The 22,749-nt window shown below is 50.2% G+C and overlaps 1 protein-coding gene across 11 annotated transcripts in view; it reads left to right on the forward strand.

The window, feature by feature from the left end:
• Nucleotides 1–270: 270 nt before the first annotated feature.
• Nucleotides 271–22,749, forward strand: part of TSPOAP1 (TSPO associated protein 1) — a 50,248-nt gene continuing 27,769 nt past the window's right edge. For 3 of the 11 annotated variants that reach the window (XR_013226750.1, XM_077311450.1, XM_077311451.1), the window contains exons 1-12: nucleotides 276–576; nucleotides 8,364–8,471; nucleotides 9,404–9,532; nucleotides 10,817–10,993; nucleotides 11,378–11,644; nucleotides 14,245–14,343; nucleotides 16,988–17,071; nucleotides 18,026–18,115; nucleotides 19,550–19,672; nucleotides 20,285–20,389; nucleotides 21,039–21,089; nucleotides 22,162–22,182. Coding sequence is in view for 10 of the 11 variants with exons in the window: in XM_077311450.1 (XP_077167565.1) it covers nucleotides 460–576; nucleotides 8,364–8,471; nucleotides 9,404–9,532; nucleotides 10,817–10,993; nucleotides 11,378–11,644; nucleotides 14,245–14,343; nucleotides 16,988–17,071; nucleotides 18,026–18,115; nucleotides 19,550–19,672; nucleotides 20,285–20,389; nucleotides 21,039–21,089; nucleotides 22,162–22,182 (1,371 nt within the window). In the remaining variant the exon portion in view is untranslated. Of the gene's footprint in view, nucleotides 577–4,160; nucleotides 4,211–8,363; nucleotides 8,472–9,403; nucleotides 9,533–10,816; nucleotides 10,994–11,377; nucleotides 11,645–12,980; nucleotides 13,030–14,244; nucleotides 14,344–16,987; nucleotides 17,072–18,025; nucleotides 18,116–19,549; nucleotides 19,673–20,284; nucleotides 20,390–21,038; nucleotides 21,090–22,161; nucleotides 22,183–22,749 lie in introns of those variants that run through there. The other 8 variants (XM_077311454.1, XM_077311455.1, XM_077311446.1 and 5 more) reach the window with 6 other exon arrangements.

The following is a 22,749-nucleotide window of genomic DNA, read 5'->3' on the forward strand; positions in this document are numbered from 1 at the left end:
GGGACGAGAAACACGTGCAGGGGCGCGCCGCCCCCTTCTTCCTCCTCCCCCCTCCCCCCTCCTCCGTCCCCGCACCGTTCCCATGGCAACCGGCTGAGCCCCCGACCGTCTCGCCGGCGCGTCCTCCCTCTCCCCCCCCCCCTTTCCCCGGTGCCGAGGGGCGTCCGTCTTGCGTGCCAGGCAGAAGGCAGGGCCCGGCGCCGCGGCCGTCCAGCATGTGCGGGGGGCGAGGCCCGCCCCGCCGCCCGCCCCCTCCGGCCGCCCCTGCAGTGCAGGCCGCCGTGCCGCCCCGGCGGCGGGCGCTGTGATGCTGGCCGGGCTGCGGCGGCGGCTGCTGCTGCTGCTGCTGCTGCTGCTGCAGAGTCCCGCCGAAGGAGACCCCCCGAGCCCCGCCGCCGCCGCCGCCCGCCAGGCACCGAGAGCGGCAGCAGCAGCAGCAGCAGCCACCGCGGCGCGACGATGATGGAGAAACGCAGGAGCTGCCCGCCCGAGCCCGGCACGCAGAGCCCCGCCGTCGCCGGACACCAAGAGACGGAGGGCGCCCGGGCGCCGGGCGCGGCGGATGGGGCGAGACAGGTAATGCCCCGCGGGCCCCGGCCCGAGCCTCCATGGTCAGCGGCAGTCTCTCTTGCCGCATGCAGGAGGCTTTTTTTTTGGGGGGGGGGGTGGAAGTCTGTCGCCTGGCGGTGGCATCGGACCGGTCTCCTTGGGAACTAGAAATGAACCCAGCCGCCCAGTGCCAGGGCAGCCCTGTGCAGCGCTTACTCCCGAGCAAGCCCATTGCGCTCAAGGGGCTGGGAGTGGAGGGACTCTGCAGAGGACCCCCGCGGCGAGGCTAGGCTGCCCTTTCTCTCCGTGGCAAGCCAGCAAAATCCCGTGGCTGGGGGGCACAAGCACACTGCCCAGTGGCATGCACGTTTGGGTGCCTGCAAAAATGGCTCTGGGAAAAGCCAGGTGTGGCTGGCTGTGGGGAATGCTGGGCAAAAACCGAAGGTGGGGATGACAGCTACATCTCTTTCCTGATGGATTCCTGAAGGGGAGGTCTGGTGACGGCTATTAGCTGGAGGGGCTAAGTGGAACCTGCATGCCCAGAGGCAGTCTACCTTCATGGGCCAGATGGAAGGGACAAGCTACAAGGGAGCTGCCTTCCTAAGCCGCTTGTGGGCTTCCTGGAAGGATCTGGCTGGAGCCATGAAATGCAGGACTAACCTCTCCCTCCCCCCCCCCCAAATACACACCCATGCACACACTGGGTGGTCTGATCCAGCAGGGCCCCTCTTGAATTCCTGATTCGCCTTCACTCTTAATCTGCTCTCCTTTGCCAGCCGCACCAACGATCTCGCCCAATAAAGCCGTTTTAAACCCGGCATTACCGAGATTCCCTCCCTCGCTGCCTGATTTCAGCTACGTATTTTTTTTTCGTTTACTGCAAACTCGTCTTAGCCAGTACAGCAAACCTGTAGCTATAGGAAGAGATGCAGTAAGTCTTCTTGGAGGCTGGCTTGAAGAAGGAACCATTTTTATTTCCTCCATTCTGTATTTGAGCTGCAGTACTATCTGGGAAAAAATTAAACTTGGTCTGTAGGCACCCCTCTCTGTTGGGTTGCAGCAGAAAAAAAAGCTGGTGGATAAAGGGGGTGTCTATGTGGGGTGCATGGGGGTTGTTTCCTTTTCGTATCAGCAAACGGAGAGGAACCTGCTGCAGTGAATCATCCTCGGCTTTCACATTACATGTTTCCAGTGTTTTAATAGACTTGTAAATTGTGGCTCGCCTACAGCGAACAAGAATTAATTCCAGGCGAACAGGGTTTTGATTTTACAAGGTGGTCTGTTTGGGCAGGAAGGCGAGTGAATTTCTCTTTTGGGGGCTCACCGGTGAAGGTTGTTGCCTCATTTGGAGATCTCATTTGATGGGGTTTTTTTGCCTGCCTTCGTTCAATAATGATCATCTCCAGGCCTGCAAAACAGGCTGCAGTAATTTCCCCCATAGGAGTGCTCAGCTGTCAGATCAGAGATTCCTCTGTTCATGGATCGCACATTGACCCCACGTTTTCTGGGGTTGTTTCCGGAAGCCCTGAGCTAGGGTGTGGCCGTTACGTGTCTGGGAATTGTGTCATCCTAATTTCTCCCTTACAACAGCCCTTTGAGGGAGGGAAGCAGAGGAAGAACAACTGCCTCAAGGACCGTGGCTGAAGGAGGGCTTGAACACCACGTGGTTTCTTGCAGTCTAACTGCTGCTCGATGTTGCTCTCCCTCCTGACCCCTGAGAAGGAAGGAGAGGCTTGAGAGACCAGTATCGAATCGATGGCCTCCCCCCAATTTTGATATAGGAGGAACAGAAGCCTGGGTTTGCATGCCAAAGACCGTTTATGCACTGGGAACTTCACTGCTCCAGCCCCCGTGCAAGGAACACAAATCGGGGGCAGATGAGGCACACTGGGCCAAATGCTCCCCCGTGTTGGTGCAGGAAGAGGTAGGGCAATCTGCCACAACTAAAACTCCAGCCTGCAGCCCGGCATGAAACCTCCAGTGCATAAACGGTCAAAGTGAGTTCCAGGAGGTTTCTGGGAGACTGAAGGCCTTTCTCCTCCTAGCTGGCTCAGCCTGACAGGGTCCTGACCATCAGATGACCCAAGAAAGGGCCTCAAGAGGCTAAAATCTTGAGCTCTTTGCACCTCTAGTTTTGGAAAAGGACAGATGTCATTTTCGGTAGAGATTCAGGCAGCTGAGTCGTTGCCCCCGTCAGCTGGGGAATCTCTGAATGAAAGCGGGCCTTGTTTTGGGGAACTCTGGGCTGCTTCCTTCTGCGTGGTGGAACTATATTGACTTCTGACCTTTGTCCAGAACGGAGGGATCTTCTTTGAATGGTGTCGAGGGCAAGAGGGGGGAAATTGGGTGTTTCCTTGGGTGGGAGGGCATTTTTAATCCCAGTGCCCCAGGGTGCTGTTGGGGAGGCTGTTCAAGAAGATGCCTTGTTGTTCAAGAAGATGCCTGTTCAAGAAGATCCACCTACTGGATGCTTCCAGTTGCAGGAAACTGAGATCCCAAACGTGTTTCTGGACTTACAGAATAAAGGAACGCGGGCGGGGTCATCTGGGTTTGGGTGGGCTTGCCAACTCTGGTGCCGGAAATTCCTAGAATTTGGGGGGTAGAGCCTAGAGAGGGCACAATTTGGGGCAGCAACGTGATGCCAGAGCCCCTCCCAATCGGCCGAAGCTGCCATTTCCTTCCGGGGAAGTCTGCTGGCTGGAGGCCTGTTGTCATTTTGGTAAACCTCCAGGCCCTAGCTGGCAGCTGGCAACCCTACCTGGGCTCCAGGGTTTTGTAAAGCAAAAGGAAGAGAGAATCTCAGAGCATGTGCAGTGCGCTTTCATGCTTTCCTAGCCATGGCTTAGCCGGCTTTTTGAAAGAAAACCTGCATGCGCATCACGGGAATGGCACACAGATAGGAATTCTCGTATGCACAGGACCGCGCGATCAGAAATACTGTTTTCCATTTTTTACTAAATATATTTTCCAGGTTTTGTCAGAGCCAGTTCGAGAGGAATTGCTTCTTCTCCTGGCAACCTGGGGTTGCATTAGACCGGTCCCTTTCTTTCTTTTTGTTATGTAATGCTATCTACGCTCGGTTGAACTCAGCAGAATCACCGAAGTCAGGATTAATGTGGGTCTTTAGATGCTTTAAGCTTTGTTATATGGGGTGGGTTTGTAGCCTGGATCTGGAGGCGGTGCCCCTGGGGCTCCTCTCCTGTGTTTCTAGGACTGCCTGTTCTGAGTAAGAGCAGAGAAGGAAGGACAGTGCTTGGCCTGGTTTTTAGGAGAATGGGAAATTGTGTGCGAAAGAGAGATGGTGCCAGCTCTGGCCTCTCCCAGAAATAGAAACACAGAGCTGCCTTTCTGGGTAAGGCCAAAGGTCTACCCAGCCCATATTTCTTATTTAGCAGCAGTCAAACGACAAGGTTAGGAAAGAACGTTTCTGCTTAGCGTTTCTTAAGGAACAGATACACTGCTTGTGAACATGGAAGTTTCTCCTGGGTCACATTGGTGCTACAGATTTGAAATTCGACGGTTGCTAGGCTGCCGCTCTAACCAGATGCTTGAACAAACGGAACTGTCTGGGTCTGAATCGTTTTGCCCGGTTTCTTGCAAAGGGTCCCAAGAACAGTCATTCGTTGCTAAGAACTGTGAGTCCAAGATTGCCCTATTTAGGGTAGGTTTTCAATGAGCTATCCTTGATCTCTTTTCGGGTTGAGGGCTGTGTGATTTGTAAGTCCCCAAGAAGCTGTGGGGGCTGGACTGGATGGCCCTTTGTGGTGTCTTCCAGCTCTGTGTGATTCCGATTAAACATCCAGAAGAAGTTCCTGACAGTCAAAGTGGTTTCTTGGTGGAACAGGCTTCCTCGGGAGGTGGTGGGTACTCCACCTTTGGAAATTTTTTAACAGATGCTGGATAGCCATCTGATGGAGAGGCTGATTCTGTGAAGGCTCAAGGGGGTGGCAGGTGACAGTGAATGAGCGAGAGGGTTGTGAGTGTCCTGCATAGTGTGGGGGTTGGACTAGATGACCCAGGAGGTCCCTTCCAACTCTATGATTCAAGGAGATTTTGAGGGATTTGAAATAGTCAACTAACTTTGTTTCAGAGCCAGTTCAGCATAGCGGTTAGTGCATTGGACTAGGCATGGCGAGCCCCCCACCCCTTCTGAATCCCCACTCTGTTATGCCACTCATTGTAGGGATGCCAACTTCCAGGCAGGACCTGGAGATCCCCTGGAATTACAGCTCCTCTCCAGACTTCAGACATCAGTTCCCCTGGAGAAAATGGCTTCTTTGGAGCATGGATTCTGTGGCCTTGTCCCCCACTGAAATCCCCGTCCTCCCCACGCTCCATCCCCAAACCTCCAAGACTTTTCCAACATGGATTTATCAGCCTTCCCTTCCTCCCATCCTGCTGGGGGCAGGACCTGGCATCCCAGTGCCTGGTGAGCTCTATCAGACTAAGAAAGAGGGAGCATGGTGCCTTGCTCTCTCTCTCTCAGCCTAATTGACCTCAGAGGGTTGTTTGTTGTGAGGTTGAGAGGGAGGAGGGAGAACTCCCTTCCGAGGGAGGGCAGGGGGGAAAAAAATTGACGGATATTCCGTAGGCCGTGCCCAACGACCAGTGAGACAAACCACGCAAATTAAAAGAGAACCGAAAGCAGCGTCGAAGTCAATTGAGCAGCGTACAGTCAACAATGTTCTCATCAATAGCTTTTTTGTCCCCGTTCCATGGCCTCAAGCACAGACAGAGCCACTGCGAGGATAGTATCTGTGCTGTTTGCCCGGCATTCATGCCCGCTTGCCGGTTCGACCAGTTTGTGTCTCCAAACAGGCGAAAGGAATCTAAACCTCCCTCCCTCCCCTTCCCTGAATGAGGCAATCAAATAAGCAACTGGGGGAGATGCTGCGACATCTCCCAGAGACCGATTTCCTCAGAGCCGTGGGGTCATGCCCCCCCTCTGAGGCGGAAGCAAATAAAGTAAATGCTCTCCTGGAAACATTGGGAAACTCACCAAGCCGTGCTTTAGGTGGTCCATACTGCAAGGCTGGTTTCCGTCTGGAGAGAGACCGTAGCTCAGCAGCTTCTGACTTTGCTTGCAGGCACAGGGTCGCAGGTTCGATCCCCGGCACTTGCAGGTTTTAAAAGAAAAATCTCAGGGAGCAGATATGAGAAGAGATCTTTTCCTGCCTGAGGTCAGGCCCTGGAAACAGTGCTGAGCTGTAGGGTCTGGCGGGGTTGCAGGATCTGAGTTCTAGGGTCCGTGTTTACTGGGTCATCTCGGTGTGGGAAGTGCTGCCACGGCTGTTCGGCACCAAGAGACCGGCCCTCTGCAAATTCATTTCCGCATCCTTGCCTAAAGTAGCCACGGGGACATCTCACGGTCAGGAGGTTAAGGTTGCATTTGCGGGTTGGCATATCCTGCCTGGAATAGTAAACAATTTGAGAATCCAGCCTGGGCCCCTGGAAAGCGGCTGGCTTCCGCATGGAGGAGGCCTCCCTGCTAGTCCTGAAGGTTACCTCGCTCTCCTCATTAAACGTCTGTGCTAGATTTGTAGTCTGGATGTGTCGGATTGAGTCATTATCCTCAGGACGCTCCCCTCTGTCACCGCTTTCCGGAATCAAATGGCCCGTTCCTGTCACAGAAGCCTTGGCCAATTAGTTCTTGTTATGCGTGGTTTGACCTTGAATGCCAGCGAAGCTTCTCCCAGGGCCTGTCATTTCAAGGGGGAGTATCTCTGGCTGCCTCTCCAAATCGAAACAGGCAGATGAGAAGAGAGATGGAAGGAACTGGCCACGATCTGATACCCTCTCCTGCAACGGTGTGGAGCCGTGCTTACTGAAGCTGGGGCCTGCGTACGCATGGAGATAGTCATAGAATCATGGGATCACGGAATCATAGAGTTGGAAGGGACCTCCTGGGCCATCTAGTCCAACCCCCTGCACTATGCAAGACACTCACACCCCTCTTGCTCATCCACTGTCACCTGCCACCCCCTTGAACCTTCACGGAATCAGCCTCTCCGTCAGATGGCTCTCCAGCCTCTGTTTAAACATTTCCAAAGATGGAGAACTCCCCACCTCCCGAGGAAGCCTGTTCCACTGAGAAATCGCTCTGACTGTCAGGAACTTCTTCCAGCTGTGCAGATGGAATTTCTTTTGTCATGGAAGGGATGGTGTTTTGGAGGAGTGGCCCTGCTGAGACTCTTTGGATTGCTGCTGGATTGCAAGAGCATGTTCATCTGTAATTATATTAGAGAAAGCCTGTGAGAAAATATCGCAAGGCCATCTAGGGCGAGTATCCTATTTGGGGGGAGGAGGGAACAGCTGGTTAGATGTTTCTGGGAAGCCCACAAGCTGTGCGTGGCTTTCTGCGATGTATCCAGATAGACTGCCTTGATACATGGAGGTTCCATTTTGAATTGTCACAGCTAATATGAGGTGAGCTTGACCACTGTTGGATCAGATTGAGTTTCGGCTAGTCTAGTCTGTTGCCCACCGTGCTCCTGAAGGTTTACAAGCGGGTCATGGAGGCCAAAATCTTTCCTGGTTGTGGTCCTCCATTAATGGCATTCAAAGGGAGACTGCTTCTGGACACAGTGTGTGGGTGGATCATATCTGGGTCTACCTCGCAAGGTGGTTGTGAAGCTAAAATGGAGAAAGGAGAAGCTACCTTGAGGAGAAAAGACCAGATGTAAACATACTATTCAAAACCTGGATGAGAGGGAGAGCCCTTTGGTATCTACATAAAATGAGTGTGTGGCTGAAGGTGGGAGTGTGGGGGGGGGGCAATGTAGGGTAGTGGTTAGAGCAGCCTTTCTCAACTTGTTTACCTTTAAGAAGCCCCGGAAACATTCTTCAGGCTTCGAGAAACCCCAGAAGGGGCGTGACCGTGCGGAATAGGGTTGGGAAGCAAAGCTGTGGACACACCCACCTAGGCCCCTCCCCTTCTCACCCCCTTCAGGCCAATCATTGGCCATTTTGGGAGGGGTGGGTGGGTCAACATGACCATATATGGTTCTATCACCCAATAAACAACAAATTTAAAAACTATATTAAAACTTAATTACATCCCACTCATTTGGGAAACCCATCCAGGGCCACCAAGAAACCCCAGGGCTTCATGAAACCCTGGTTGCAAAAGCCTGGGTTAGAGAGATCTGTGTTCAGATCCCTACTCATGCCATGGGAGCTCACTGTCACCTTGGGCCAGTCAAAAGCTGCCATATCACGAATCAGAACTTTGGTCCATTAATGTCAGTATTGCTTACTCAGGCTGGTAGCAGCTCTCCAAGTTCTCCTGGCAGAGGTCTCACACCTCCTCCTGCCTGGTCCTTTTAAGTGGAGATGTCGGGGATTGAACCTGGGACCTTCTGCATGCCAAGCATATGCTCTGCTAGTGAGCCACAGCCTCTTCCCTTCAGTCATGTTCTCTCAGCCCTAACCCAACCTTTAGGTTTGTTGCAATGATTAAATGCAGGAGAGGAGAACAGTGGAAACAGCTTCAGGTGCCTGTCAGGTAGAAAGGCGTGGCACAATGGAATTAAATGCAGAAAAATGAACGGGTGTGGCAGAAGGATGAGGGCCAATATTGCAGAGAATGCATGCCATATGCATGCATATGCATATGCAGGCAGGAGAGGGAATTCACATCTCTCTCTCTCTCTCTCTCTCTCTCTCTCTCTCTCTCTCTCTCTCTCTCTCTCTCTCTCTCTCTCTCTCTCTCTCTCTCTCTCTCTCTCTCTCTCTCTCTCTCTCTCTCTCTCTCTCTCTCTCTCTCTCTCTCTCTCTCTCTCTCTCTCTCTCTCTCTCTCTCTCTCTCTTTCCAGTATGGTGTGAGCTATCGGTGTCTTTTGCGGCAAAACCAAGTCCTGCTCACTGCCCTGGAGGAGCTGCAGTCGCGCTGCGCCAGCCTGAAGAAGGAAAACAACCTTCTGGTAAGCTGAAATAAATAGACCTGAGAGGTGGAACCCGTTGAAGGCTAGCCCCATCTCAGAAGCTAAGCAGGGTCGGCCCTGGTTAGTCCTTCAGTGGGAGACCGCCAAGGACTTTCAGGTCACTGCACAAATGTAGGCAAGCAGCAGACTCCCCCCTGTTAGTCTCTTGCCTCGAAAACCCTATGGTAGGGTTGGCCAAACTGTGGCACCCCAGATGCCCATGGACTACAATTCCCATGAGCCCCTGCAAGCACCCCTGCCCTACAGGGTGGCCGTAAGTCGGCCGCTTAGAGGCAGATAACGTGCTTCGTGCAGAAGTCCCCAAGTTCAATCCCTGTCATTTTCAGTTCAAGGAGTGAGGAAAGAGCTTTCTTTGCCTAAGACCCAGCAGAGCCACTGGCCGACAGAGACGGCCCAGGGCTGGATGGACCAACGTGCTGATTCAGCCAAGAGCATCTTTCTCTGTGTTCTGGGAAAGCTGCTCTGCCCTCCAGGAACCCTCAATCTTCCATTTACAAGACCGAAGCAAGGATGTTAACAATAGGCCATTTTGGAGTGCATTGGTTTATAGGATCGCCTTAAGCCGTAAGTTCTTTGACGGCACGTCATGCCCATGCAAAGCTGCTTCTGCGGATGCCTCCTTATCCCGCCCCATGGCTGACTATGACTTGCAGGGACTTCCAGGGATATATCCCTCCAGGTTCAAGAGGTTTTGCCCTGGTTCCAGGCAGCCGATCGTCTCCATTGATTGTCCTTCTGCTGACTCCACCAGGCTCCTCTGGGCCTTGAGGGAGAAGGCAGCAGCATCTCTGGCCAGCCTGGCTGGTGCGCGTGATGGCCAAGAGACACAGCCGGACTCGAGCGAGAAGCACGCCAAAGAGCTTGCCCAGCCCGCCCACGTTCCCCCTCTTTTTTTTCTCCCCTCCCCCAAGCGCAAGAGCAGCTTCCCGGAGACACAGGAGAAAGTGAGGCACCTGAAGAGGAAGAACGCCGAGCTGGCTGTCATAGCCAAGCGCCTGGAAGAGAGAGCCCGGAAGCTGCAGGAGGCCAACCTCAGAGTTGTAAGTATGGCAGGAGGATCCTGGCCCCAACTCTCTTCTGGCTCAGTGGCAGAGCACCTGCTTGGCACACAGGTTCAATTCCCTGGCCTCTTCAGTTAGAAGGGTTAGGTTGTGGGGGACGTGGAAGACTTCTGCCTGAGACCCTGGAGACCCTTTATCTATCACAGTGGAGAAGACTCTGTAGAAGCCCTATAGAAGCCTTGCATCATGTGCCGTGGTATAGAATCATAGAATAGAATCATAGAGTTGGAAGGGGCCGCACAGGCCATCTAGTCCAACCCTCTGCTCAACGCAGCATCATCCCAAAGCATCCTAAAGCATCCAAAAACAGTGTGTATCCAACCTTTGCTTGAAGACTGCCAGTATATATGTGCAGTAAAATAATTGGAATACTGGAAACCCAAAGCATCTCTGTATGATTCACCTCTCTTCCTTTGAATCAGCTGCTATTGCGAGCAAGAAATCTGTTACAACTAGAGCATGGAGTATTTTCTAAAAATTCATTCATTTATTCATTCATTCATTCATTCATTCATTCATTCATTCATTCATTCATTCATTCATTCATTCATTCATTCATCATACAAACTCCATGTAGGAGAAACATAAAGATGGGGCAACAGTACACACAAGCTTCTATCTAAATATCTAAAAATGAGTCCATACACAATTGCCATCCGTATGTCGTAGGTTCCGATACTGAGAAGGTTGTGAAACCGTCTGAATTATAGGAGGTGGGCATTTATCTTTCCAGTGCTGCCATACAATCGACATGGGGCGTGTTTGGATTACTGAAATACAACACCAATGACTTTATAGGAGGCTTGCCATTTTATTGCTGCATGATTGTGTTGCCTCTGCTAGGGGTGCTAGGGGTGCCCTGGTGTTGCCTCTGCTAGGGGTGGGTACTGCTGTTGTATTTCTGCCTTTGGGATCATTGTCTCGCTACTCATGGAGAGACACGCTTACAGATTGCCCACGTTCCAAAGAAACTGCCTGTTGCATTTGGGCAGAGCTGTTTCTCTGAACAGAAGGGACCTCTTATGGAATAACTGCCTCGAACAGGTCCTTTTAAGAAGCAGCACAGAAATGTCCTTTAAAAGTTCTCAGAATGATCTATCAAAAGACATCTGTGAAAAAAAATGTTTACACGTTCTGGTTTCGTGAGCCTCTTGGTTCAACATGCATAAGGGCAGCAAGTGCAAAATTGAAGAGGGGCCTGAGCGGGAATCTTTGAAAAGCAAAATCCGTCCCCTCTCCTTTCTTATTCTCATCCTGATGCAGGTAAATGCCCCAGTAGCCATGAAGGCCTCCTGTGCTGGGCTGTGCAAGAAGGCACTGGCCCGCCAGCGTGTGACAGACCTGAGAGAGCAAGCCGGCGTGCTCCTGGCAAAAGACAAGCAGATCTGCGCCCTGCAGCAGGAATGCCAAGAGCTGCAAGCAAAACTCGTGGCCAGAAAGGTGAGCCCTGACCTCCCAAATCTCTTGTTCCTGAACAGCAGATCAGGCAGCTGACAGATGCCTGAATTATCCTGCAGCAAGGGCGGTGGGTGGGATCATGAGACTTATTGCTACAACAGAAGAATAAAAATACAAGTCCCTGTATGTGGTAAACTAGCAGCTCAGGGAGATGGGCTACAGCCATCCTGCTAGGTTAGATTTCTTAGTAGAAGGACTGAGAGACTGGATGGATGGAGGAGCTTTCACATCTCGAGCAGGGTACTAAATCATATATGGATCGATGCTGGGACGCTTGTAGGAATGCCAGCAGAGTCGGCATCCGTTGAGGGCATCTGTACTTCATCGCTAACTGATCTTCAGAGCTTTCCTTTTGCTTTCCCCTAGGATGGTCGGCCTTGCCTCCCTCTCCCGGACTTCCACCGCCTGCTCCGGGAGTCTCAGAAGGAGGTGTTGCGTCTGCAGAGGCAGATTGCGCTGAAGAATTTCAAGGCCTCCCTGAGTCCCAGGAGCCGAGATCCAGGTGACGTTTCCTCGGCTGCCCAGATGGCGCTGCCTGAGACAGCTGGGCCCTCTTGTCCTGGGGGGTTTTCTGCCTCCCTCCAGCTGCAGTGGAGAGAAGAGTTGCCCTTGGCCACAGAAGCACCCTGCAAGGTAAGAGGCCAGGATGGCTGTTTCAGTACTTTCCTATCAATGGCCAACCAGATAAATGAATCTTATTCCTCGTGGGCTGCTGGGTTTGCCAACTCCCGGTTGGGAAATTTGTGGAGATTTGGGGAGGGCAGAGTTTGGGAAGGGGCGGGACCTCAGTGGGGGATAATATTAAAGGGACCACCCTCCAAAGCAGCCATTTTCCCCAGGGAAATAGAGCTCATTTGTCTGGAGATCAGCGGTAACAGTGGGAGATCTCCAGGCCCCACCTAGAAGTTACAAAAAAACAGTAAATGGGGCACACAGTAAATGGGGGGGGGAACAAAAAGAAAGGGAGTTGTGTAATAGTGGCTCAGAAAATCAAATAACAGTGGCTCCCAAATTGTGACAAAATTGTATTATAAAGTATAATTAGGCAAACATAAGCCATACAACTAATAATTTTATATACGAAAATCCCACAGGTGTAGTACAAAAGATTAGTCCAAACAGAAGTCCAACAGGTGTAGAACCACAGTTAATTCAAACTGAAGCCCAAAACCAGTTTGAATTAACAGTTGTACGACACCTTCTGTTTGGAATAATCTTTTGTTCCACACCTGTGGGATTTTTGCATGCAAACTTACAAATGTATTAGTATCTTGCTCGTGTCTGTCTAATGATCCTTTATCTTGCAGTTTTGTTGATCTTTAGAGCCGCTAATGCACAGCTCCCTGCCTCGAGGTTGGCAACCCTGCCGGCTGCAGGAAGGCACTGGGAGGCTAGTGGGCAGGAGCAGACCGGAGCAGAAGGAGAGGGCTTCCCCATTCCAGTCTGCCTCCCCAAGTAGAAAAACCAGCAGAGCAGACAAAGAGCTGCTGGTTGAGGAGCATTCAGAAATGCAGCTTTCCCCAACTGCAGTGTCAAAGTGTCAAAGTGTCAAAGTGTCTGCTCAACAGTGTCTGCTGTTGAGGCACACGTAGACCTAAGCTTGAGATGAACTGTACAAGAAAATCTCAATGATTGTTAGTAGGAACGCTTGTACATTGCAACCGGGAAGTGTTTCCCATACAGAACCTCGCAGCTAACACTATGCAGTTGCTTGAACGTTTACATGGACAGCACCTACATTTGCCATCCTTCCTTATTTTGCATCGAGCTGCTGGTCCTTTTGGGTTTTCGGCCGGCCGTTCCCAGCCTGGGGATCCCCTTTGCTCTTGGCGGCTGGAAAACCGGGGAGGCCCCAAAGTCTGCAGAGGGTTTGCTTCCTTCCTTCCTTCCGCTCCCTCCCCCCTCCGCCTTTTGTGCATATCGGTCCTCCCCTCCTGGGCAGCGCCTAATGGTTCAGCCCGGCAAAGCTGTCTGGTTGGGCCCTTGCCAGATCAGAGCTGTCCGTGGTGCTGAAACGGGTAGGAGCCCGGCCAGGGCAAAGACTCCCCTGCAGGCCTTGACATGGGGGGAGGGGGGGGGAGAGGTATAAGGTGCAAGGAGTGGGGGACAGAGACCTGCAGCCACCCCCATCCTGGTTTTAACTAGTATTGAGGGTGGAGGGCAGCTGTACTTGTGCTGAGAAGGGCCCCCGGGAGAAGACTCCATGTCATGTTCATCTGGGGAGGGGGAAGAAAGCCTTTGTTTGAGTGGACCCAGGAGCATGTGCAAAGTGCCTTTCTGCTTGCACTGCCCACATTAAAGGGTTGCAAGCCAAAGAGTCCCCAGGTAGGCCTGAGTCCCACAACCTGCTGGGAGGGAGGGAGGGAGGATGGAAAGGTGGGCTGATGCATTCTCTTTAGGCCTCATCGTACCAAGCGCAGGGTGCCTCTCTGGCTCTTGAGTTGCTCCCGGCCAGGAAAGGCATAGTAAGGTTTAGCTTCCTCCCCAACGGAGTCAGGGTCCGCTTCTTCTAACAGAGCTCACCGCTTGCTGCTGGCTTCCCGGGATGGAGGTGAAAAACCCAGCTAATTTGGAGAGGACACGTGGGGACAGGGGATAATCACTTGCTTTCCCTGGCAGTTTTGCTGACGTGGTTTTATTTTTATTGGGCTCGTAGCGCTAAGGTGCCCTGCGGCCTCTGAAAGGACAAAGAGACAGAGTGTAAATGTTTCAGGCCAATATAGTTACAGCTATTCATTTCCTTGTGATGTGTTTTCCCTTTGTGCCGTTTTGATTTTCAGTATATTTCCAGAGCACAGAAGGTCTGTCGTCAAGTTCTCTTCCTCTTCCCCTTTTTAAAAACGTGTTTGCTTGGAAGTAAATCCTTTAGGTTGCAATGGATATATATATATATATATTTAGGCCTACACCTTTCCCTCCTGGAATGTGTTTTACAGACTCTTCTGAATGTCCTGCTAGGGTTTTGTTTTTGAACGTGATCCAGGACTAAATTCTGACACTCAGGGTAGGTTCTGAGGCTGAGATCTGGTGGGCCCTCCCTTTTGTTTATAAATTCCCAGCCTGTTTTCTCCAACCCCAAGAGAGACCTCAAGGCTTCTTCCCTGGAAAGGACAGACATGCATAATTCAAGCTGGACTGCTGGGCTCTTGGCATTCTGAAGGCAAGGGTGCTCAATCCTTCGGCTGCAAGACCTTTGCTCTCTGGAGCTCAGCTGAGATTTCTCTCCTTTCCAGGCAGACCCAGGAGCACCGGCGCGTGATGGAGAGGAGACCCTCCCTCTCAAGAAGTTGATTGCTGCCTCTCCTGAGATCAAACAGCAGATCCAACAGCTGGTGAGCTTTTTAAAAAACCCACACATCTTAAAGTGAACAACTGGACCTTTTATCTGCAGAAAGACTTTACTCCAGTAGGCTCTTCAGAGATGCTGTGGGGACGATCCATGGCTCAGTGGCACAGCATGTGTATCGGCTGCAGGATGACTCCCCTTGGCACCTCTGGCTGAAGGTAGCAGTTGTCGGGGAAGCCTTTTTTGGCTGGAGACTCAGTAAAGCTGCTGTTTAGCGTAGACTGTATGGTTCTGGATGGACCAGCAGTCTGACTCGGTACAAGGCAGCCTCATACGTTCATGCGCTGTGCTGTTTTCAAGGTCTAGTTCACCGTTTCTTGCACCCTGCAGCCTTATCCAGTGAATTGCGCCTCATGCTCCATGTTCAGAAGCAGTTCTGAGCAGCAGCATGACGATGTGCAAGCAGCGTGTCTATCGTTTATCTGCCGTTGGCTTAATTATGCATTCTCTAGGGCAGCCTGCCCACCCTTGCTGTGCATTCTGTTTTCCCAGGTCTGCCTAGAGGTAGTCAAACTGTGGCCCTCCAGATGTCCATGGATTGTTGTCCATGGACATCTGGAGGGCTGCAGTTTGACTACCCCTGAAATTTGCCTTTGTGGGATATTGCCTTGCAGTGATTAATACATGTTTTTTGGGGAGCTGAACATTCTAGATTTTTACATTATTTCTTGCATCAGGAATGCTAGCTGGATGGGTTAAGTGGGAGGAACCACGTTTTCCCAGAGATAAAAAGAGTACGGTTGGGATTCTGGGAAAAGACAGTGTCTTTGAAATGGAAATTCTACGACAAAGATGGTTTTTATTTTATGATTTCCCCCCCCTTCCCTCCATGCAGTTTTGTCAAGCCTGAGGGCACCAAAATAAGAAAAATATAAAAATAATATCAGTATCAGAATTCTGTGTGAGGAACTGTCTTGCTCACTCTGTTAATTCATGATCAGAGAAACTTAAGAAATGCTTCTGATTTTTCCCATGAGTTCCTGGGCCATTGGGCTGTGCTTGGAATGTTCTGGAATTATAAAGCCATTGAGGGAATTTCTCCTTGTCTGTGTAGTGTTTATATCCTAAGGAACTACAGAACAAAGGTTCTAAATCACTGTTTACTTCTTGAAACAGCATGAATAGTACTAGGATATATTTATTCTTTATGTCGATGTGACCTTGTTAGTAGATTCTCTTTCCATTTATATGGCAAGGAAAACACATGGCTTATATTATAAGAAACTGGCAATCTGGCACTTTTTATTTAGATGCTACTTTACGGACTGAATTACGGACCAGGATGCCTTTTGCATACAGTTATATTTATAGATTTCTAAAAAGAGTGTATAATGGATTTTAACTACTTGGAGAATGATACTGGCTAGATATCAGGAAGCACATATTCAGCCAGAGTAGTTCAGCAGGGGAATTGGCAGCCTAAGGAGGTGAGCTCCCCCCTCCCTGGCAGTCTTCAAGCAGTGGCTGGACAGGGACTTAACCTGGGTGCTTGATGCTGATCTTGCATTGAACAGGAGGGTGGACTAGATGGCCCGTGTGGCCCCTTCCAGCTCTACGATCCTATGATCCTATGCTTTAGGCTGACCCTGCACTGAGTAACGGGTGGGACTAGATGGCCTGTCTGGCCCCTTCCAACTCTATGATCCTAAGCAGCAGCTGGACAGATAGTTGTCCTGGGTGCTTTAGGCTGATCTTACATTGAGCAGGAGGGTGGACTAGATGGCCTGTCTGGCCCCTTCCAACTCTATGATTCTAAGCAGTAGTTGGACAGATACATATCCTGGGTGCTTTAGGCTGATCTTACATTGAACAGGAGGGTGGACTAGATGGCCTGTCTGGCCCCTTCCAACTCTATGATTCTAAGCAGTAGTTGGACAGATACATATCCTGGGTGCTTTAGGCTGATCTTACATTGAACAGGAGGGTGGACTAGATGGCCTGTCTGGCCCCTTCCAACTCTATGATCCTAAGCAGCAGTTGGACAGATACATATCCTGGGTGCTTTAGGCTGATCTTGCATTGAGCAGGAGGGTAGACTACATGACCTGTATGGATCCTTCCAGGATTCTATCTGAGATCAACGAGATAGCAATAAAGTAAGACAGGAAGGATTATTCGATGCCCTAGCCTATCTTTCTGACTTTCTGATCGCCCTATTCTGGAGTCTGAGGCTAAGAGACATTGCAAAAGTCCTTCTTGGGTGCTTGAGGCTGATCTTGCATTGAACAGGAGAGTGGACTAGATGGCCTGTATGGCCCCGTCCAACTCTATGATTCTATGATTCTATGATTCCTTCACTCCCAACAGAATCTGGAAAAGGCAGGATTTGGGGAAGGGCAAGCAGCATCAGTTGGGTCAAATGTCCTAAGAGGCCACCCTCCAAAGCAGCCGTTCTCTCCAGGGAACTGATTGCTGTCATTCGGAGATCAATTGTCTTTCGAGGAGATGGCCAGACCCTGCCTGGGCACTAGCAACCCTAGGTTGTGCAAAAAGGTTCGGGCAAATCTAGAAAGGCTGAGATTAATTTCTAAAAAGCGAGAGACCTGGGAGCTATCATCTCAAACGGATGGTGGGCAATTGCAGAGCTGGTCTTGCGACTACCAGGCACAACCCATTTCTTTTCCCGGTAGGAGTCTGAGCTCACGAAGAAGCGGAAACAGTGTGAGAACCTCGAACATGAAGTGAGGAAGAAACACAAGAGATACGCGGAACTTGTGAGTGATCCCCACTCAATGCTCCTGGAGGGGTGCCCCGGAGTGGCTTCTTGACACAGAGCTCTTGGGCCATAGAGCCAAAAGTGGAGCAGTCCACCTCTTCTCTTGTTATATTGATGGTTACCAATTGTGCTTGTTTTTAAAGAGCATTATATCATTTCAATAAGAGCCTCTTGTGGCGCAGGGTGGTAAGGCAGCAGACATGCAGTCTGAAGCTCTGCCCATGAGTCTGGGAGTTCAATCCCAGCAGCCGGCTCAAGGTTGACTCAGCCTTCCATCCTTCTGAGGTCGGTAAAATGAGTACCCAGCTTGCTGGGGGGTAAACGGTAATGACTGGGGAAGGCACTGGCAAACCACCCCGTATTGAGTCTGCCATGAAAACACTAGAGGGCGTCACCATAAGGGTCAGACATGACTTGGTGCTTGCACAGGGGATACCTTTATCTTTACCTTTATATCATTTCAAGCTGCTTCGCGCCTATTTTATGGACAACAAGGTTACGAATTTAAATGTAGGAAAGGGAGGTATCCTTTCTGCCAGCACCTCTGCAGGTGTCAAGTGGAAGAGAAGCATTGTAATCTGAAGATGTAGGATTAACCATTAAAGAGATCTGCTCCATAGCCATAAGATTGAACCTTTCACAATGTTAAAGATTGTGATACAGTCGTATGAGTCTTTAAGGAGCACCGCCAGACTCCTGCTAGTTTCCAGTGCAGTATACTTTATCCTTTTGGCATGAATATGAAATTGGGTCAACCTGGAAGCGTTTTGGGGTATGACTGAATCCTGGCATGGTTGTAATCTATTCTCCCCCCCCCCACACACACACACACATCCTGTCCTTTGAGTCAAGGAGAATACTTTTTCTTGTCTGTCTGTCCTGTCCCCCCCCCCAAAAAAAACCCCAACAGCAACAACTTCCTGCTGTTTTATTTTTTTTCTCCCTGTGGCAGGAAATTCAGCTGCAGGAAGTGCAGAGCGATAATGCCCGGTTGTCTGAGGAGAACATTGTCCTTCATAGGCAAGTGGAATGGGCAGAGAAGGTAAGGGATGGTTTTTCATATGCCCATCACCTGCCCATCCATCATCAGAGCATGACATGACCTGTGTCAGCCCGACGCTAAAAAAAGAAAATGTTGACACTTTGCGACGTTCGGTGTGACTGAAAGCCACATTCCGGCTGAGAAAAGCCAGATGTTTGCAGGTTGCGTCTTTAAAAAAAATAGATATGAGGGATTTGATTTGGAAGAGGGAAGGCTTGAGAGTTTGGAATGCCCATTTAGAGAATGCCTGGGAGATTATGGGATGGTCCCAAGCTAGGATGAGAAGGCACATTAAATGCATCTGGACGGAAGTTGCTTATGGAATTATGATGATAATAAATTATTATTATTATTATTATTATTATTATTATTATTATTATTATTATTATTATTATTATTATTATTATTATTATTATTATTATTATTATTATTATTATTATTTTGTCTCCAGGGATATGGTAATGGACCCTGTGCCAAACTAGATGCATTTTATTTTACGAGTTGGGTCTGAAACTGCCCCAAGAGGGGCGAATTCCCCCTTGGTGCGGCTGCATATGCATGGAATGTTACATGCACACTCCAAAGAGTTATCCCCCCCCCCCGTCTTTTAGGCTCACGGAAAACAGCACAGAGGAAAGCAGTGACCCACCCTCCCCAGTGTTGCTGTCCTGCTCCATGTCAGGCCGCTGCAGACTTTTATATGGAGGTTTCTGGCAACTGCTGCAGGGAAAATGAGTCAGGTCCAGGGATGTGACTCATATATAAATATTTAAGTCTCATGTAGTTGATTCTGAGTTAAAACTGTTTTTATTTATCTTGGCTTTCAATGGCTGAGTTGCTATCCTTCTCCCCACCCCCCCCCCCACCCCCGGGGGAAAAAATTATCTATTTTTGTCTTTTCTCCTTCTTGCCATCGGAAACGATGCCTGTAGAATTGTACCCCTGGTCCTATCCTTCTGAAGCTTGTGAGTTCTTTTGAGGAGAGGCTTCTGCAGCTGTGCTGGAAGCTTGCTGCCTCTACCTCAAACCCCTGCACTCCCAGACAATGAAATAGACAGAAAAGGAAAAATTTGGATCCCTTTAAACTGCCTGCATCTTTGCATGGCCGAATCGTGCCCGAATCATAGTTCAGTAATTCAGCCAAAGCCGATTCGGGCAGTTTAAGGGAAATCGCCATTGGGCCAGATTTGTTCAAAAAGCATCTGAATCAATGTTGATTCGGGTACTTTTCAGACTGTCCAATATGAATCTCAGATGACTACTCACAAAGACTTGGCTTGGCCTCCCTTGCAGGGTCGTTGTTGCAAGAGAGAATGAGGGAGGGGAGAACAGTGTTCTAAACTATTCTGAGCCCCAAGTGGGGACACAAAGCAGGACATGAATAAATGCAAGTCAACCAATCAGTGCAAACACTGGGCTTCTCATCTTATGCAGATCGAGTCGGAAAATGCTGACTTGAGGCTGCAGGTGTCCGCGGTGACGGAGCAACGGGATTCGGCTCTTCGGAAATCTCAGGAGCTCCAAAACAGGCTGGAGAGTCTTGGGCAGGCGTTGAAGGTTGGTAGAATCCGAGCAGCTGGGGGAGGGGAGGGGAGGGGAGGGGAGGGGAGGGGAGGGGAGGGGAGGGGAGGGAAACAGTGTCCAGATTCTCAGATTATTCCCCAAAACTCCCGTTGTAGGAGCCTTTCACCTTAAAGATCTGTTGTTTCAGCTGGGGAAAAGCATCCGTAGTGAAGCAGACCTTCAGTACTAGTATGCAAGCAACAGTGTGTTCCTGGGCACGTTTACTCAGAAGTAAACACCCTTGAGTTCAATGTTCTTCCCTCCCCGGCAGCTCTGGAGAGGACTGCATTCCAAACGCACGAGGAAGGAAGAAGCATGTGCAAATGCAGATTTTATATGCCCCGAATGACTCACTTAAAACTAAAGAGTTTATAAAGACTTGGAAATAGTTTGAGAGTGGCCACAGCCTCTACCTTGTTCTTTACCTCACTGGCTGAAAGCCTCACCCCTCCAATGGAAACAGCACACCAACTGCACCGGTTTCCAGATTTCAGGGACTAGAGTTGCTCTGTAGGGTGAGCTCTGGGAGAGCTCCGTCGGGTGCTCCGTTCCTGGGAGCAAGTCCCCATGACGTGGTTGGGGGGTGTGACTTCTTTCTTTCTCCAGCACATGAGAGATGTCGCAGAACGGAGGCAGCACCTGGAGGTGGAACACGAGAAGGCCCTGCAGAACTTGCAGAAGAAGCAGGATGAAGTTCGACAACTCCAGCAGGTGAGGACACCTGGCCAAGGGAAGTCCTTCTGCTTCTAGCAGGTGGCATGCACATACACGATCCTCCCATCACTCACTTGGCTCTATGGCCTGCTAGCCAGTTGCAGCCTTCAGCAACAGTGTGACATCACTTCTGGGAGAACCTGCTTTTACCATAGAGTTTCTGGCAGTGCGTAGAGAGGCCTGAGGTCACTTCTGGGTTTTCCCCAGTAATGACATCATGCTTCAAACCCAATGGCCCTTTTTCGTTTTATTTTTCCCCTCCACCACTCAGCTGGGAAGTGGGACAGGGGATTCCTTGTCCCCAAACTTGAAGGTGTGAGCCCTGGGGGGGAGGGGCGGGGCTGATGGAGAGCTTCCTGAGGTAAACAGGGGCGTTTTGCCTGTGGGGACTGGCTGAGGCTCACTACCTCAAGGGCACACTGCAGTGCCTGACTGGTGAGCATGCCATGAACTTTCCTGTTCTTTGGGATTGAGCACAGACACCACCTTCTGACCACCCCACCTTCTGCCATGTGGCCATTGTGAAGACTACTGTCCTTCACAGGTTGGGAGATTTCAAAGGTTTAGGAGTTGTTGTTCCATATGGTGTTTATCACACAACCATCGCATCACGTTGAGCCTGTCCCTTGTTTGCTCTTGGATCCAGGCCCAGGCTGAAGCGCGGAAGCAGCATGAGGGAGCAGTGCAGCTCTTAGAGGTAAGACGAGCAGGGGGGAAAGAGGGTCAGACACGAAACTGGACACAAGGGGTGTCAAACCCCTCATCTGCATTGAGCAGGGGGTTGGACTAGATGGCCTGTCTGGCCCCTTCCATCTCTAGGATTCTATGATCCTACATTGAGCAGAGGGTTGGACTAGACAGCCTGTCTGGCCCCTTCCAACTCTAGGATTCTATGATCCTGCATTGAGCAGAGGGTTGGACTAGATGACCTGTCTGGCCCCTTCCAACTCTATGGTTCTGTGATTCTATGATCTTCCTTGAACTTGTGATGCTGAAATGAGTAGGGCTCCGATTTCTAGGCGGATTCCCCACTTCGGAGTGGGGGCTTTATAGAGTTGTGCCAACTGTAAAGGAATGTGGTCTACCATGGAATCCGGACCATAACCACAGGCGGTTTGAGGAGTTGTTCATCCCCAAGGTATATTCCAGTGCCTTCCCGGAATTTTCAGCCTTCATTCAAGTTACACCTGTAGTCCCTTTGAAGATCTAGGGGGGAATTGGCAGGTTGTCCTCTACTTTATGGACTAATAAGTCTGATTCTGCCCTCCTTTGTTCTGACCAATAATTAGAAAGGCATTGGGATTGTTGCAACTGAAGTTGTAATACAACCCCAACAAGTACAACAAAAACAAGTGAAGCCAAAGGGGAGAGAGAGAGAGAGAGAGTGAGTGAGCGAGAGAGAGAGACAGAGACAGAGAGAGACAGAGACAGAGAGAGACAGAGACAGAGAGAGAGAGAGACAGAGAAATAAAAACATGCTAGGGCAATAAACCAACATCAAGAAGGGCAGCTCTGAATACCATTGCTGGGGGAAGGACTGGGAGAGGCTGTGACCTCAGCACTTTGCGTATTGGCCTCCTGGGGGTACCTGCTGGACAGTTTTGGGAGTGGGACACTGGAGTAGATCAGCCACGAGGCTGCCCAAGGCTCTTCTGTCCTTCAGCAGAGTCCTCCCGTGGAAGAGTTGTCAGGCTTCGGGGGAGACAGAAAATGCTTTTTTGTGGTTGGCGATATTTCTCTGCTTGATTATTTTTTATTGTTTCCAACAGAGTACCTTGGATTGCATGCAGGTATTGCTGATTTTACCCTGCAGTGAACTTTTCCTTTCCCCCTGTGCTCCAAATCCTGTCTGTAGGACTAGCCACGATGGGATATGGAACAGAGAAATGTCCAATCCCTAGAAAGGTTGAAGGAACCGGGACGGGGGTAGGGTAGGAAATAAAATTCAGTAAGGGTTTCTCGCCTCCTGGATTTCTCACTTCCAGACGTAACAGAGGCATGAGTCCTGCAGAGCAAGAGCAAGCTTTCAAGACCAACAGGTTTGTTCTTCAAGCGAGATGTTTAAAAAAAGCAACAAAGTGCTACAAAACTGCTACACTGTTTTGTTTTATTGGTTAAACCTCTTTCTGAAAGTGGTTGAAAGCTATATTAAAAAATTCCAGCGAAGAAGCTAGTATTCAAAACTCATCTGTTTCAATTTAGAGATAATAATATATAAAACAAACAGATTTTGCGTGGATTAAAATAAAAACTCTCATGTGTATATGCATGTGTAAAGCAATCGGGAAGTCATTTGGGGATCAGAAAAATTAAGCGGAGGAGAAGAGCCACACTAGAGCTTTCTTTTTAATGTGTCG

Source organism: Paroedura picta, chromosome 15 (assembly GCF_049243985.1).
Source record: "Paroedura picta isolate Pp20150507F chromosome 15, Ppicta_v3.0, whole genome shotgun sequence".
Taxonomy (NCBI): domain Eukaryota; kingdom Metazoa; phylum Chordata; class Lepidosauria; order Squamata; family Gekkonidae; genus Paroedura; species Paroedura picta.